Raw genomic sequence first — 17,289 nt, 5'->3', positions numbered from 1 at the left:
TCACTCTGGCCATAGTTTATAGATCTGGAGCAATAGGAAGATGGATCATGTGATCGAAAACACGTCTGTTTAATTGAGGCTCATTCTGTACTGCTCCTCCCAAACACCAATCATCAAAGCAAAATATATATTCATATGATTTCAACACAGAAAGCTGAACACAGGTATATATATATATAAAAAAAAATTCCTTCCAGTAGCACCTTAAAGACCAACTAAGTCAGTTCTTGGTATGAGCTTTCGTGTGCATGCACACTTCTTCAGTATCTGAAGAAGTGTGCATGCACACGAAAGCTCATACCAAGAACTGACTTAGTTGGTCTTTAAGGTGCTACTGGAAGGAATTTTTTTTGTTTTGACTATGGCAGACCAACACGGCTACCTATCTGTAACAGGTATATATGTCCTATTTTTCCATGTGGAGAAAATAGGTGTAAAGCGGCCTTATTAAGTAGTTGATGACAATATAAATATGCACATCACCCACACCAAAATGTTTATATAGCTATATTTACATAATTATATCCCATAGTAATGTATACAGAAAACATAATAAAATTTCCATATTCAAGCCCATAACCAGCTTGGACACAGATTTACTAGGCAGGCCTGGGTCAATTCACTTGGTAGCCTCAGTTCCCTATTTTTAAAAGCAAAATACAGTGGTGCCTCGCAAGACGAAATTAATCCGTTCCGTGAGGCACTTCGTATAGCGGTTTTTTCGTCTTGCGAAGCAAGCCCATTGATAGCTTAGCAGATTAGCGCTATTAGCAGTTTAGCGGCTTTTAGCGGATCAGCTGATAAGTGGCTTAGCGGCTTAGGAAAAGGGGGGGAAAGGGGGGAAAAACCGCAGGAACTCGCAAGACATTTCGTCTTGCGAAGCAAGCCCATAGGGAAATTCGTTTTGCGAAGCGCCTCCAAAACGGAAAACCCTTTCGTCTAGCGGGTTTTCCGTCTTGCGAGGCGTTCGTCTTGCGGGGCACCACTGTAGAAATGACTTCCAATACAAGGCAGATATAACAATTAATGTTACTAGCCACCTTGAAATTCAAGGAACAGTAATACAGAAGGCCATAGAAATCTAATTTAATAAGCAACTCTTGCTGGCAACAGCAGACAAAGCTTTTTAAAACTGCTATTCTGCAGCTGCCTTTTTCAGGCAGAATTGAGGGTACAGTCTTCAAACCTTTCTGGAGCAGTGCTGATGAAGTCAGTTCTGAACTGAGAAACAGAACATTAGTGGTTTGTGAAGCACAGCTTTTAATGGGTGCGGGGTGGGGGAGCAGAGTAAAGCAGGCCATAATTTTCTCAAACATTGCCACCTTGTGGAATTTTGCAAGTGCAACAATTGCCCGGTTGCATAACTCTATTTTGATCTCTGGGCTGCACTTTGAAATTGTACAACCAATGAGTATTTGCACAATTTCAGCGCAGTACAACTAAAGAATTAACTTTCCCTTCTTGGGGTTTATTTTTTTGAGTGTGTTGGCTTGAAATCGATTTTCAAAGGGTGCAGACTAAAAGGCACACCACACCATAGAATAGCATTAGTTGTCAAGGTATTAATAAGGATAAGGATCAAGTGTTGACAAGTGATGGCCAATTCTCATGTACCCTCTTATAATACATTTTCTAACCTAGCCATTCCACGATACACAATATTGGATCAAAGCTGCAGATATGCATAGCCTGGAGAGGATAAGATTTAAGAGGAGTCATTATAGTGGTCTTCAAATAGCTGAAGGACTGCCATGCAGAAGATGGAGCAGACAGGTTCTCTTTTGCTTTATAGTATACAACATGACTACAGTGGTACCTCTGGTTACGAACGCTTCAGGTTATGAGCTCCGCTAACCCAGAAGTAGCTGCTCCTGGTTGTGAACTTTGCCCCAGGATGTGAATGGCAATCGCGCCCCAGAGGCGCACGTGCAGCAGGAGGCCCCATTAGCGAAAACATGCCTCAGGATAAAAACGGTTTCAGCTTAAGAACGGACCTCCAGAACAAATTAAGTTCGTAACCAGAGGTACCACCATATAACCAGTGAATAGAAATTGCAGAGAAGCATGTTTCAGCTAAACATTAGGCAAAACTTCCATGTCAAATAGCTCTTACTGTTAGGAACAGACTTTCTTGGGAGGCAATAGGCTATCATTCACTGAGTGCATTTAAGTGGCCACCTTCCAGGGACACTGCGGTTGCATTTTGCATTGTAGATCCTTCACTGAGCAGTGTATTGAATTAAATGACATCCAGGTTCCCTTGCAGCTATACGATTCCATAAAAATGAAATTTGTGAACAGGACTACTCCGTGATCAAGGTTTGAGACATCCTGAACTAAAACATTCATTATCTGGCAAATCCACAACAATCCTAGATTTCACACGCAGAAAGCTCGTAACTGAATTCCCATTAGCAATAAAAAATAAGAATAATTTAGCTTTTAAAAGAACTTTTAAATCCATCTTCCCAAGCACAGTCTTTCTGCCCAGGCAGGTCTTCCATTTTTACCGAATATTTGGAATTCCAGTCTCGTTCAAAGAGAGCCCTCAGTTGCTCCTGTATTGTAGGGTTTTTCTTTGTGGCGTCTGTTGAAGACTGCTTGGCAACCAGTCCCACACCTGCAGTGATGCTGAAGTACTCTTCTGACCAGTTAGAAGTTCCTAGAGATGTATAAAATGCAGTGTATATAAGGGTGCAATTTTAATTTATCTTGTCACCCCCCCCCAAAAAAAGCTCAAATTTCCCTGTTATGGCAAACATATAAGATTTCTGGTTTCAAACAATTGAAAGCACTATTGCTAGAATATTCACTTGAAGCAAAAGCTGCAGAGTTCAAGGAAGAGGGGGAGGAAAGAGATTGAAACAGGCAGGATCCAATGTCAAGAAAAACCCAAAACTAATGTGAATCACTAGGAGTGCTTTTTATCAGCTTATGGCTATTCTTGGACGTGGTGATTCATGCCCTAGTAACCTCAAGACTTGATTATTGCAATGTGCTCTAGGGTGGAATCTAAACACATATTTTAAAATGCTGTGAAAATGTTTTTTTAAAAAAAAACATTTTGAAAAATATATTGAATTTGCCATGAGCTCACCATTACCATCTAGTGTCACATTTGTACAGTGCTTTTTTTCTGGGGGTACACAGGGATGTCGGAATCTCCTCTCGGCCAAACTGATAAAGCTCATTTTCCTCCGAGTCCTTCAGAATCGCCCTCCGACGAATAATTAACGACCTGAGCCTTTGATAAGGCCTCAGGCACGCTCCCCCATTCAGCAGAGCTTCAAAGCAGCAGAAGTGATGAGATTTATGGCTACATCACTATGCTTTATTTCTTACTACGCAGACAGCAAAGAAATATACATCCTCTCTCTATGAAAGACAGAGAGCAACTGAACAAAGGAACAAAAGAACAGAGAAACCAGTACGTCAGATGCGTCTCCCTTCTCCCATGAGACTTCCAATAGCCTGGAATCCCTGGAATGTAAACAGAGTCCTGTGACTCCAAAAGCAGCTGCTCAGTGGCAAACAGAAACTAACAAGGGGTACACATACCCCTAAACATTTGTGAATCTAAGTGTGGCCTCATTGAGGGGCAGTATTTCAATATGAGTAGGAAAATGACAGTACCCCTAAACGTATTTTTTTAAAGCACTGTATAATGCACTTGAAATGTTATGTTTGCAGCTGTATAGCTGACTTCTACATGGACCACAATCTCTACCAGGCCACAACACTTACCAATATAGACTGCCTTGTCAGTCACCATATATTTGCTGTGATTCAGCCTTGCAAAGGGGATGTTTGTGTGATTTCCAACTGGAACAGTGAAGATTTTCTGGTAAGATGTAAATATAAAAACATGTCTACAATGAGTGGGAATTAAACACAGATGACTTTATGAGTTTCCAACAATTGCCTGCCTTTTCCAAGTAATGGAAATAAAATAGGAATAGCTTTTGGCTAAGCTAGAGTAGACTTTCCACTTCCATTCGCCAGTAAAAGGAAAAGGAAAAACCCACTGCTAAAAATTATAAGAGAGCTTTGCATTTAATAGTGCCTTTTGGGTGCACATCATCTCAATTGGCACAGATGAGGAGGACAACGAAGATGGTCAACTGTATGGGAAAGAAGACCTATGAGGAAAGTTTGGAAGACTTTGTTGCATTTTAAAACTGCAGTCCAGCTCTAGCCAGTGTAGATTTTTAAAAAGGTGGCATTATAGGTGCAGAAAAAGCAACAGAGTCTGAGGGTTGTCATGTTCACATTTGACACTATGATATATGACCCAGAAAAGACCCTTAAAACTTGGTGTACAAACTACATAAGTCACTGTCAATACCAGGAACATGACACATGTGCATCTGTAAGGAGCCCATGGCCCAAACGCATGCTTGTTTTACCACTTCGATTGTGATGTTGGCATGTTGATCACTAAGGACACTCAGTGACTCCAAGAAACGAAACATGGAAGAATCAGTATGGACCCAGCAGTTGATTAAAAGCTGTATGTGTATATTTTGGTGTAACGCCACACTTCTCAGAGCATTGTCGATGGGTGGCCAGTATCTACAAAAACAACATTGTAATTAGTGAAGGTTGGACCATAAGGGCAAATGGGTACTGCCCCATTAAGCTCAGTTTCAGCCCTCCACCTGCCTGCCTTCTTGCTTACAACCAAACCAGAGGGTGGTACTAGCTGTTAGCTTCCTCCGTCTCGGTTGCCCTTGTAGAACTTGGGAGGAGGATGGGAAGGAAACTATAATTCATTGGCTCTGGCTCCACCTACTGTTGGCCTCCTGCCTTACACCTCACCAGTCCAAGTGAACAGCAGCCACAAAGGCTTGTAAAACAATCAATGGGGAGCTTTATAGACACAAGAACTATTCAGTTTTGGGCTTCCTACTAAAGCAGAGAAGTAACAGCTTCTGGTGCTAGCTAGCTGTCTTTCACTACATTATTGTCCCATGAAGCCCAGGCTGACCTGCATTGCTTTTACAGTGTGACACCCCAAAAACTGTGTAATTTAGAGCTGATGGTGCAGGGAGCAGTCAAACAACTAATTAGCATTTAGCTAAGAATATAAAAAGGTCACATATATTCAGGTTTCACTTCATACCTTGGTGGGTGTCTGAAGCGGCTCGTAGGAAAATAATCCATCATGGAGACATAGACAAATTTTTCTGCATCGTAGATAACATCGAGAACTGCCACGAGATCAAAGGTGCGACCCCCTGGACAAAAGGAAGCAGGAGAAGCCTAGAGCAAAGGAGAACTTTAATTACTACATCATCTATTGATCCCCATGTTTTTTCAGTAAGAATAAACATTTCCTACAGAAGGTTTCATTGTAATCCTATGCACACTTACTGGAGAGTAAATCCCACTGAATTCAGTAGGGTTAATCTGAGGAAAACATGCTTAGGAACTGTCTGCTTACAGAAAAATAAGCTTCAGTGCTTGTTCCATTTAACTGCACTTCCAAAGGACTGTAGCTGTTGATATTGGTAGAATAATTGCTTGGCCATGGAGATGGGATGGTGGCGTTTGCTTCCCCAAGATCCCAGTAGGTTTTGAAGGTTTTCCAGAGATCCTTAGCTAAGCAGCTGCAGTTGCTGATCAAAACCCCCACTTCTTTCACCTGCAGAAAGAGAGAAACTGGAGACCAATATTCCAAACCAAACCTGGAAGAGGAAGAAACAAAGTGGGGTTTGGCCAAAGGGGTCGGCCTCTTTTCCTTGGCCTTCGCCCCACCCCCAGCTGGCCGTCCATTGTTCTCCCAGGCCGGAGATGGGACGATAGCCAGCCTGACCCAGCTGGGAGGCACCAGACCAGGTAAACCTCCTCGGGTGTCGCAAACCCCACCCACCTGTTGGGAAGGGGGGCGGAAATTGTTGCTTTCACTCTTTCTTTGTACTGGTGTGGTAATATATCTAGCAAGAGCATAGGTTTGAATGAAATCATACAGCAAAATACAGAAAGCGGAAATGCCCTTTTACAAGTGCTTCGGAGCTCAGCAGTTCAACACCTCTGCAGTCACATAGCACAACCTGGGTTCTGGGGATCGTAACTTGGAGAGCTGCTGCCAGTCTGAGTAGGCAATACTGTGCTATACGGGCAACCAGCCTGACCACAAGGCAGCTTCCTATGATAATGTGTGTGGAATATTAGAACTCTTGAGTTCTGAGGAACTTGTCAGGAGTCATCCAAGTAGGGTAACCCCAAATACCAAAGAGCTCTCTTGTACACTTGATAGTTGCATGAGAAGCTAGGCCTGTTGAAATTCCTTCTTCTATAAAACTATTAAAGAACACCTGTGCTCGCTCTCTCTCTTTACCTAATCACTCCATCTTCACGGAAAGAGCAGTAACAATGGACTAGCTTTCCTGAAGGATAAACCTGCCCACTAAAACTGACCTTTCTCCATAACATGCAACCATAGAGGGATGTTGGGTGTCTCCAAACAGCGGCAGAATTGGGCTCTCAGATTTCAGCAGTGCCCTGTTCGACACTATAATTCAGTCTCCACCCACCACCCCACCTCTCGTACTCTGTTCTACAGCATTGTTTTGGTGCCCGTCTGCAGGGCAGCGCCCAGTGCAACTGCACCAAGCGCCTCTGCTGCAAAGGTGCAATCTGACGTCCCAAGTGGGTGTGACATTGGAGATCTGGGTGGACTAGAGCATTTGGGAAAGGAGAGTTAACCATATGGTGTGGGAAAATAGTGCAGGAGAAGGGATTAGGCAGTTTTTGTTATGATATGGATGCAATGCAGCTGCAAAGTGCTAGCTTGAAAAGTAAACATGATGGGAATGTTGGGACTGCCTGTGGGAAACAGAGGGACAGTCAACTCACAGTGCGAAGCACTGGAATTAGCTCAGAGTGTAATATGAGCTCTTCTGTTTGTTCCTGTCTAGGAAGTACAGGAAGTGTTGGTCTCTACACTGCTGGAGTTTGAAGAGAGCAGTCATGTTTTTTGTAATGCTGCAAAGACAGAAATAAAGGCATGTAAATACGTTTCTATCTCTTTCCCCTGCCAGGGGGCAGGGAAGAGGGGGGTGTTCTTCTCATGTTTGAGAAGAATCGCCTATCAAGACCTCACCTGGATCTTGCTGGGGAATGCTGCCAGGGAGGTCAACAGGGAATCAAGCAGGGTGCCTGGGATTGCTGCCAGCTTCTCCTGATATGGGCTTGATTTCCCGACAGTTTTCCCTCAATGCCATACTCCCAATCCAAACTGCCCTGCAACTAGTAGTGCTTTAAAAATTCAATTTGCAGATCTACCACATCATGTCAAGTTTGGCCCTTAGTTGGCACAGGATGACAGTGGCCCAAGAACCATAGCAATACCATGTGTGAATGGAGTGTGTACCCAGAATCCTGTTCAACACACAGCCAAGCTGGAGCAGTGCCTTGGCAGGCAACATGGAAAGAGTCCCCTCAAGGCAGAAAAATCTGAAAACTACTGATGTAGCGTAACAACTTGAGTGGCTATGGTTAGAAACACAAATGTAGGACAAGCTCGTTTGCATCTTTAGATAGATAGTATAAGACTAACGAAATGTTCCGACAGCTGGAAGGAAAGAAGACAACTGAGCTTGGCCAGGTAATAAGTTTTTATGTTCTCCCCAAATAAAATCACCTGTCTTAACAGAACTGGTTCTCGGGATGTTTCCGCGCAAATTTTGTCTTCTTGTTAAGTATTGTGAACTCAGTCTCCCACTCCCACCCCTGTGCCGCTTCAGCTTAATAGCCTTAAATCTCTCACCTGAGTCAGGGCTCTCCAGTCTATGTTGGCACTACCAAGAAATACATGTTTCATGTCTACAATCCAGAATTTGGTGTGCATGACACCTTGGGTGAGCTGTCCAAAATTAATCCTTTTTATGTGGGCTCCTATGGAAAAAAATGTTGTTTTTTAAGAGATCAAAGAACGGTTTCTTGAGATGCTCTCAAGCAGTAACACACATTTACTTCACTGGAAGTCCTTATGCAAATTCACTAAATACCCCCTACAGAGTTGTGGGACTGAGGCACTTAGTAAGACTGTTGATCTCAGAAGGATCTGGAAACCAAGCCTTATGAGGAACAGTTGAGGGAGTTGGGTATGTTTAGCCTGGAGAAGAAGACACAGAGAGGAGCTATGATGGTGATCTTCAAATATCTCAAGGGCAACCACATGGAGGATGATAATAATAATAATTATTATTATTATTATTATTATTATATTTATTTATTTATTTATTTATTTATTTATTTATTTATTATTATTTATACCCCGCCCATCTGGCTGGGCTTCCCCAGCCACTCTGGGCGGCTTCCAAAAGAATATTAAAATACTGTGATACATCAAACATTAAAAGCTTCCCTAAACAGGGCTGCCTTCAGATGTCTTCTAAAAGTCTGGTAGTTGTTGTTCTCTTTGACATCTGGTGGGAGGACGTTCCGAGAAGGCCCTCTGCCTGGTTCCCTGTAACTTGGCTTCTCACAGTGAGGGAACTGCCAGAAGGCCCTCGGTGCTGGACCTCAGTGTCCGGGTAGAACGATGGGGGTGGAGACACTCCTTCAGATATACTGGACCGAGGCCGTTTAGGGCTTTAAAGGACAGCACCAACACTTTGAATTGTGCTCGGAAACGTACTGGGAGCCAATGTAGGTCTTTCAAGACCGGTGTTATATGTTCTCGGCGGCTGCTCCCATTCACCAGTCTGGCTGCCGCGTGTTGTAGTTTCCGGGTCACCTTCAAAGGTAGCCCCACGTAGAGCGCATTGCAGTAGTCCAAGCGGGAGATAACCAGGATGGAGCAAGCTTGTTTTCTCCTGCTCCAGATGTTAGAACTTGAACCAATGGATTCAAGAGAGATTCTGACTAAACATCACGAAGAACTATCTGATAGTAAGAGCGGTTGGACAGAGGAATGGACCCCCTTGCTGGGAGTCTCTCCTTCCTTGGAGGTTTTTAAGCAGATGTTGGATGGCCATCTGCCATGTATGATCTAGTTGAGATTCCTGCAGAGGGTTGAACTAGATGACCCTCGTGGTCCCTTCCAACTCTACAATTATATGTTTCCACGATTCTATGAAATATAATAACAAAACAGCAACTAGCATTCAGAGTCATCATGACTAGGAGGCTTCATTTAGTTCCCTCTTTGCTCACCTTTTGGTGTGCAACAAAGATATGGCAGTTTTAAGAGGCCCTGCAGTTTAACACTTGTGTATTAATTCTTGTGTAAGATTTTTAGTTGCTGGATTTTATGTTGTTTCAGTGGGAGTGGGGGCGGGGTCATAAGCATTTTATGACTGTTTTCATGTTGTTTGCTGTGGGGGGGGGCTGCTCTGCCAAAAGGCAGAATAGAAGTATTTTAATAAACAGTTACCTCTTTTCTCCAGGGCTTCAAGATCTGTTGAATGTTTAGCCTTAGATGGCACACTTGTTGCAATAAACACAGACACATTCTTCAGAAGCAGGCTTTCGAATTTCTTGAGAACATCTTCACCCTACAGAAAGCAAATCACTTACTTGTATCGAACGAGGGGCGGCACATGCCAAATTCTGCATGGGAAATATCCCTCCAGATCAGGGGATGCGAGACTGGTTGGTTTGTCAACAACATGGTGGTAAAGTCTTCCCATCCTTTAAAATGCTGCCTACACACAGCTGCTGATTTTATTATTATTACCGTATTTTTTGCCCTATAGGACGCACTTTTTCCCCTCCCAAAATGAAGGGGAAATGTGTGTGTGTCCTATGGGGCGAATGCAGGCTTTCGCTGAAGCCTGGAGAGCGAGAAGGGTCAGTGCGCACCGACCCCTCTCGCTCTCCAGGCTTCAGGAAGCTATCCGCAAGCCTTGGGAGCCCGCGGGAATTCCCGCCAGTCTCCCAAGGCTTGTGGAGAGCTGCCTGCATCCCAAAGCCTGGGGCACGCTGAGTAGCGCACCCCGGGCTTCAGGCAGATATCCGCAAGCCTGGGGAGACCGGCGCAACTTCCTGCCGGGCTCCCTAGGCTTGCGGATAGCAGCCTGTTCTGCTGGGGGGGGGCAGCCCCGCGCCTGGGGGGGGGGAAATAATTCCCCCCCCTTTATTTCCCCCCCAAAAAAACTAGGTGCTCCCTATGGGCGGGTGCGCCCTATGGGGCGAAAAATACAGTATTATTAAAAAACAACCCTTTCTTATCTCACCTGCTTAGACGATGTGTCATTTACTCCAAGGTCTTCTCCAGTCAAGCTCCAATAATAAGAAGCCACGTGAATGCTTTCCTGGGTTATATTTAACAACTCCATCCATGCTTGGTATAAAGGCTTTGCAGCACTGCTGTTTGGTCCATAAGGCATGTCCCAAGGAAGGCTTTCCACTAGCTGGAAACTGCAAGAGGGAAGGGGTAGCAGAATACTTCGCAGTCAAAACAGTTGCCGCCAAGACAACCTGACCTAAGTCCCCAGTTCACAGGGTAGACTTCAGGGTGAGAGAAAAGCTTAGTAACATTTTTTCCTGAATTAGCCACATCTCCATAATAATGTCAGACCAACCAGCCTTCCGGATTGTTTTCAAACTGGCTTGTGTAAAAGGCAAGATATCGAGTCCCCTTGCCAGATTATATTTTACTTTTAGCTGCCTTAAAACAAAAAAAAAAGCAGTAGTGGAAGTTAGAATCAGTCTTCTAGCATGTGCATGCTTGGTGTGCTAAAGAGCCAGTTCAGGAGTTCAGTGATGCATTCCAGCCACTCAGGGAGGGAGCAGAACAAGGTCAAAGGGCTGCAGAAAGGGGTGGTGGCCTGGGGAGTGTCTCAAGGGCCAGATAGGCAGGCTTGGAGGGCCACATTCTGCCCCTGAGCTGAGGTTCTCCACCCTTGTCCAGCCATCCCTCTGCTGTGTGTGTGTGTGTGTGTGTGTGTGTGTGTGTGTGTGTGTGTGTGTGTTTCCCGGCTTTCTGCCTGCCTGGATGTTTGTGTGCCTGCCTGCCAATTTTCGTGTGTCATAAGCATAGCAAGAGTTGGTGTGCTCATCAGTGGGTTGGCGGCGGCCATCTTTGGCACACAGCCATCAGAGGGGTGGCCAACCCTCAAAACATCCCTCAGGCTGAAAAGGCTTGGCCACCCTTGACTGAAGGAATTTGCATACCACCCTCCGTAAACATTTATTCCAGGGTAATTTACAAATGAACGGGATAATATAGAAAAGATGCCCTTTGGCTTAGTAACAGACATGCTGTCTGCTGCCTCAGATTGAAAGAAATGTGTTGTTCCGCTTGTGTCAGACAGTTTCTGGCTGCTCACACACAGGACAAGGGCTGAGGCCCAGTGGCAGAGGATCTGCTTGGCGCATAGAAGATTCCAGACTCAACCACTAGTACCTCCAGGTAGGGCTAGGAATGTTCTCATCTAAAACCCTGGAGAGCCACTTCCATTGTCAGTGTAGACTGAGCTAGATGAACCGATGATCTGACTCCGTATAGGGTAGCTTCCTATGTTCCAGGCTTTGCAATTATGCCAAAATTAACCTATCACATCCAAATTAGAGACGGAAGGAGTATGTAAAACAAATTCATTCCAATATAGGTGACAGCTGTAATTTTGATCAGTTCCTTTATTCAATCACATACACTTTTCTCTATAATGAGTCTCTGTGTGTGTGTGTTTAGGGCAGTATCTCTATTATAGATTGGTATTGATTTTGTATTGACTAGGAGAAGAGGACCTTCTCTGTGGTGGCCCCCTTTCTGTGGAATTACTTCTGCCTTGAACTTGTAAAGTCCCAACACTTTTGGATGCTCCAGTGGCTTTTGAAGACGTATTTCTGTTCCCACGTCATTCCTGTGAGTTAGGACAGCCATACGTCTCGTTTTTTTCAGACATTACCGGTATTTCAAAGGCAAAGGGAATATCCAAAAGGTGGCGCTTTGTCCTGAATCTCAGGCAAGTCAATCGAAAGTTCATGGGATTTTTTGGGGTGTTTTTATTTTTTAAAAGTTCAACAAGTTTTGGGGTGTCCTGTTTTTTACTTTTTGAACTATGGATCACTGTTGTATCTTAGTTGTCAAAGATTTTAACACTGCTTTAATGTGTTTAATGAACGATTGTGTATTTTCTTTTGTGCACCACCTTGGGATGTTCTATGAAAGTCAATATGCAAATACGTAAATAAACGCGCCAATTAAAAAAATAAAATGAAGTAATATTACATGCTGTATCAGGGACATTCACAACACTTACATTTTAAAAAGAGAAAGATGGCGGCTACTAGTCAAGGCAAGTGTGGGAGTTGCCGCCGGGACCACATAACACCAGTCCTGAGAGATCTGCATTGCCTCCCAGTACGTTTCCAAGCACAATTCAAAGTTTTGGTGATGACCTTTAAAGCCCTAAACGGCCTTGGCCCAGTATATCTGAAGGAGCGTCTCCACCCCCATCGTTCAGCCCAGACTCTGAGATCCAGCGCCAAGGGCCTTCTGGCAGTTCCCTCATTGAGAGAAGTGAGGTTACAAGTTACTACCAAGGGCCTTCTTGGTAGTGGCACCCGCCCTGTGGAACATCCTCCCTTCAGAGGTGAAGGAAATAAGCAGCTATCTTATCTTTAAAAGACATATCTGAAGGCAGCCCTATTTAGGGAAGTTTTTAATATTTAATGCTGTACTGTTTTTAACACTCGATTGGAAGCCGCCCAGAGTGGCTGGGGAAACTCAGCCAGATGGGCGGGGTATAAATAATACATTATTATTATTATTATTATTATTATTATTATTATTATTATTCCATGCTCAAAGGCAGTGTGGCTCTGATTGCCAGTGGGTGGGAACTGCAAATAGGGAGCGTGCTGTTCCTTTTTGTGAGCTTCCCATAGGCATCTGGTTGGACTAAATAGGCCACTGGCCTCATCCTGCAGGGGCACTTCTTATGCTGGGACCAAAAAAGGCACTGGAAACACACACACACACACCCCAGAAAAAACCCCTCTTTGCTTGTCTTACTTGCATGAATCATTGCATCTAGGGCTGCTGTCCATCTCAATCACTCTGTCTCTTTCTGTGTTTCGGTCGTCATTATTGTGGGTGTTGAGAACCCTGTCTTCCTCTCCCAGAGAAACTGCAGTGGAGGGTTTCATGACATGAATTCTTATCACAAACAGAAGCCCAGCCACTGCAAGCAGTCCAAACACCTGGAACATGGAAAGAACGTGCATGAAATGTTGTCTGGCAGCACTCCTCCGAGCCAGTAGTGATGTATGGAAGTGAGAGCTGGACCATAAAGAAGGCTGATCGCCGAAGAATTGATGCTTTTGAATTATGATGCTGGAGGAGACTCTTGAGAGTCCCATGGATCAAACCTCTCCATTCTTAAGGAAATCAGCCCTGAGTGCTCACTGGAAGGACAGATCCTGAAGCTGAGGCTCCAATACTTTGGCCACCTCATGAGAAGAGAAGACTCCCTGGAAAAGACCCTGATGTTGGGAAAGATGGAGGGCACAAGGAGAAGGGGACGACAGAGGACGAGATGGTTGAACAGTGTTCTCGAAGCTACCAGCATGAGTTTGACCAAACTGCAGGAGGCAGTGGAAGACAGGAGTGCCTGGCGTGCTCTGGTCCATAGGGTCACGAAGAGTTGGACACGACTAAACAACGACAACAACAAATGAAAGATGGAGGAGGGACAAAAGAGCCTTGCCTTGAACAGCCCAATAACATTCTGGTACTGCTGAGATTTAAATCAGGGATCTTGTAACTCCTGCTCTTAACCACACCAGCTCCTGAGATTGAGTAGCATTTTGGCAATGTCTGTTAGCCCATAAGAAGGTTAGAGTGTGAATCTGTTCCTTCATAGGTTTTATATAGTTAAGTATATCAAATTCAGGATTTTGTTTCTATTCCTTTGGTACACACATAATCCATCCTTTTACCACATTTGCAATTTGGGGAGGGGGGGAATGGATTTAAGTCTCATTTCAGTTCTCAAGCTCAAAACCAGTTTCATTTATTAAACAGAGTGAAACTCTGCTAACCATCCGCCTGTGTCATATAGCAGGTGGATGAGACTTCCTCTTTATATTTTCATCACAGTGCGGTTATAATAAAGTACAGGGAAATGTCAGTGTAGCCCACCTGCAGGGCTGGAAGCAAAACATTTTGCTGCCTGAGGAGGACCAGCAAACGGTGCCCCCTCTCCCCGCAAACCAAAGTGTATGGTACTCAAGATTAGGTGGGTTATTTTGGCACCTGAGGCAGAAAACTCCACAAGCACCTCTCCCGGGAAGTAAAAAATAAATTAAATAACTAACAATTGCTGGGCTTTCATTAAACAACCAGAATAGGCAACCTGAGGCAGCCAGGCCACTTCACAGCGACCAATGGCAGAGGCGGCCCTGCCACCCAGATCAGATGATTCTGCTTGGTCTCTAAATTTGCTTGCACCTCCATTCCTTTCCCTTTTGTATTATGCTAGCTAGACTGGGAGCCTGTGGGCAGGGACTGTCTTTTAAAAAATGTTAAATGCTTGATACATAGTAGTAGTACATAGGAAGCTGCCTTATACCACTGGTCAGTATTGTCTACACTGACTGGCAGCAGCTTTCAGACACAGACTCCAGCACTGGGGTATGGCCCTTCTCCATTGACCTGCAGCCCTTCCGAGTAGTAGCAATAGAAGTAATCTCTTTTGGGGAGGTCATCAACCATTACTGATCTCCATGAGGCAACATTTTAACCCCAGGTTAAACATCCTTAATTTCTTCAACATTTCATCATGGGCCCTGTTTGGGCTAACATTTGCTGTACTATTCAGACATCAATTCCTGACATCAGATAATATATACCCCCTTTGTCATGCACTGGCTGGACGCAGAGGAATGAGGCACCAGCTGGGGCACCCCCAAGGGAAGAAGACTCAGAGCCCAGGGGTTGGTGGTGGGACGATGGGTGTGCAGAGGGAGAAGAGCTGGAGGAAGAGGTGTCAGAAGCTGAAGAGGTCACGGGGCGTAGTGAGCAGGGAGAGTCTGTGTCAGATCAAAGTCCAGAATCAGAAGCAGGAGAGGAGGTAGGTCAAAAGGCAGAGATGAGTCAGGCCAGTGATGAAGCCAAGGTGTTGTCCCCCTCCTGCTGTGACAAGCTCCCCTCCTCTTGGGTCTCCCAGAACCAGAAAAGGTATGAAGAGGGAGGAACAGAGGCAGACGTGCCGGCGGAGTCTCAGATTGCTTGGGAAGGACCCAGGAGAGGCGGCGGCTTAGGCAGCTATGGAAAGGTGAGGACCTTCAGTCTCCATAACTGCTTCATAGGGGCAAGACTTACGAGGAAGAGTTGCTGTGCTCATTAGAGTGGGCACTCCTGAGCAACCTTGTTTCTTCTAGTAAAGCGTTGACTTCACTCACTCCGTGTATTTTATTTTATTGCTGAACCATTCTTGACACCCTTCACTGTGTAGCCTGAAGGTTGCTTCATTCTGTTCTATGACAACTCAGTAACAGGATTGTCCTTGAATGATGGTCAAGAGTCCAAGAGGAACCTGACACTGAAAGACTGGAGGGGACATTCACCAACCTATTTCCACCCCTCTCTGACCACCCTTCTCTGCTGGCTGGTGACTGGAGTGAAGGAACCAGTTTTGAAGTACAACCTTCCTAAAGACTTGACACGGAGGGTTCTATTCTTCTACCACAGGACTAAGATTCTGTCTTAGTCAAGCTAATTCAGAGAGACATTTATTCACCGCCCAGTAGGTGCAACTTGGTTTTATTCTGGTACTTACCACATTAATGCACGTTTGCCCGCTTGGGTGCAATTTCAAATAAAAGGGCCTGTTTGTCCTCAGTGGGTTCATTGGGGCGTGTTTCATGATCTATAACACAGAAATGCATGGCAAGGAACTGGAAGAAATAGAGTGAATGGCTTCAGTGCTCCCAGAAAGTCTACTACAGATGAAATTGCCTTATGCAGAGTCAGATAGTTGCTCCATTTAGCCCAGGGATGGGGGATCTGTGGTCGTCCAGGTGTTGTTGGACCCCAACACCCATCAGCCCACAGACAATATGACCAATGTTCAAGGACAATGGGAATGTCCCAGGGAATTGTCCCAGGACAATATGACCAATGTTCAGGGACAATGGCAGCTGGAATCCAGCAACCTCTGCAAGGTTCAACACACCACTTGTTCTCCACCAGATCTACCTCAGCTGTCAACAGTTCTCCAAGGTCTCATGCTAGGGGTCTTTCCCTGGACCTCCTATCTAAGACCCCCTTCATTAAGAGACTAGGGACTGATTTTCTGCACACAAAGACATGCCCTCTGTTACTGAGCATCCCAACCCAAACCATCTCTTACCTTCACTAGTGCATTTAAGTAATCAGTGACCAATTGTCTCCGAATCATTCAAAAATGCTCACCGTCTTAGGTCGTTCCAGCTAGAAGTCTTTCTACCTCCTTCAGAGGAGCAAGTAACACTCTGCTACTGCTTGAGCGGGGTTTCATCAACTAGCCACAAGCTGTGCGTGTTGCTTTTCCTCCCCCACAGTGCCACAAGCGGAACTTCCCCTTTCAAACCAGAATTTCACAGCTGCTAGATTTGAATAATAGAGACTGTCTGGTAAAGGCTATCTGTGCTACACACACTGCCTCAAGAAGTGAATAGTTTCGCATTAAATTTCTCCAAAAATGTCAGGACCATTGTAGAGGGATCACTGCCCTTAAGTGTATATACTATTGTCATCTCTGGTCAAACAGGTTATAATAAAATATTATTATTATTATTATTATTATTATTATTATTATTATTATTATACCCCGCCCATCTGCCTGGGATTCCCCAGCCACTCTGGGTGGCTTCCAACAAAATATTAAAATACAGTATATTATTTTCAGCAGGTTTCTGAAAGGCTGCAAAAACCTGCTTGCCAGAGTACTTTTGGGATGAGAATTAACACCACAAGCAAAGCATAGCACTTTGCACAAACAGGGGCTGGTCGGGAGGACATAATTTGCCTCTTGAGGCACCCCTTTGCAATGCCCACGTTTGATGCCGTCTAGCAAAAGCAGGTTTTAAGCAAGATCCCAAATCTGTGCTCGATCTGGAAGAGAGCATAAAGCCAGTGTAGGAGTTTAAGGAGTGGAGAAGGAATCGGGCAGCAGGGTGATGAATAGAAATGACACAATAGAAGGCTAGAAAGGAGATTGCAGTAGTCAGGGGGAAGAGTTCAGCAAGTAGGACCTGCAACAAAATGTTGCAGTGTGGAATACTTCTTCTGTTCAGGGTCCCAGCCATCCATCCCCCTTTCAAGAATACTCCATTCCATTCTGCCTCACC

At 44.7% G+C, this 17,289-nt stretch overlaps 1 protein-coding gene across 2 annotated transcripts; it reads right to left on the bottom strand.

Annotated features, from left to right (window-relative positions):
- Positions 1-994: 994 nt before the first annotated feature.
- PLD4 (phospholipase D family member 4) lies at positions 995-16,672 on the bottom strand. Of its 2 annotated transcripts, none has more exons than XM_083735150.1 (11): positions 16,311-16,672; positions 15,738-15,827; positions 12,971-13,158; positions 10,185-10,368; positions 9,383-9,503; positions 7,772-7,899; positions 5,444-5,644; positions 5,123-5,262; positions 4,407-4,572; positions 3,745-3,841; positions 995-2,662 (listed from the first exon to the last, which is right to left on the bottom strand). In XM_083735150.1, exons 1-11 carry the CDS (start codon positions 16,356-16,358, stop codon positions 2,436-2,438), a joined length of 1,590 nt encoding a protein of 529 aa, XP_083591276.1. In that variant the 5' UTR covers positions 16,359-16,672; the 3' UTR covers positions 995-2,435. The 2 variants fall into 2 exon arrangements, with proteins under 2 accessions (XP_083591276.1, XP_083591277.1); XM_083735151.1 differs by having other exon boundaries at positions 16,373-16,672.
- Positions 16,673-17,289: the final 617 nt, after the last annotated feature.

This window comes from Podarcis gaigeae (genome assembly GCF_964106915.1).
Source record: "Podarcis gaigeae genome assembly, chromosome: 1".
Classification (NCBI taxonomy): Eukaryota; Metazoa; Chordata; class Lepidosauria; order Squamata; family Lacertidae; genus Podarcis; species Podarcis gaigeae.
The sequence above is the reverse complement of the archived record's forward strand: the minus strand, read 5'-3'. Positions and strand labels throughout refer to the sequence as shown.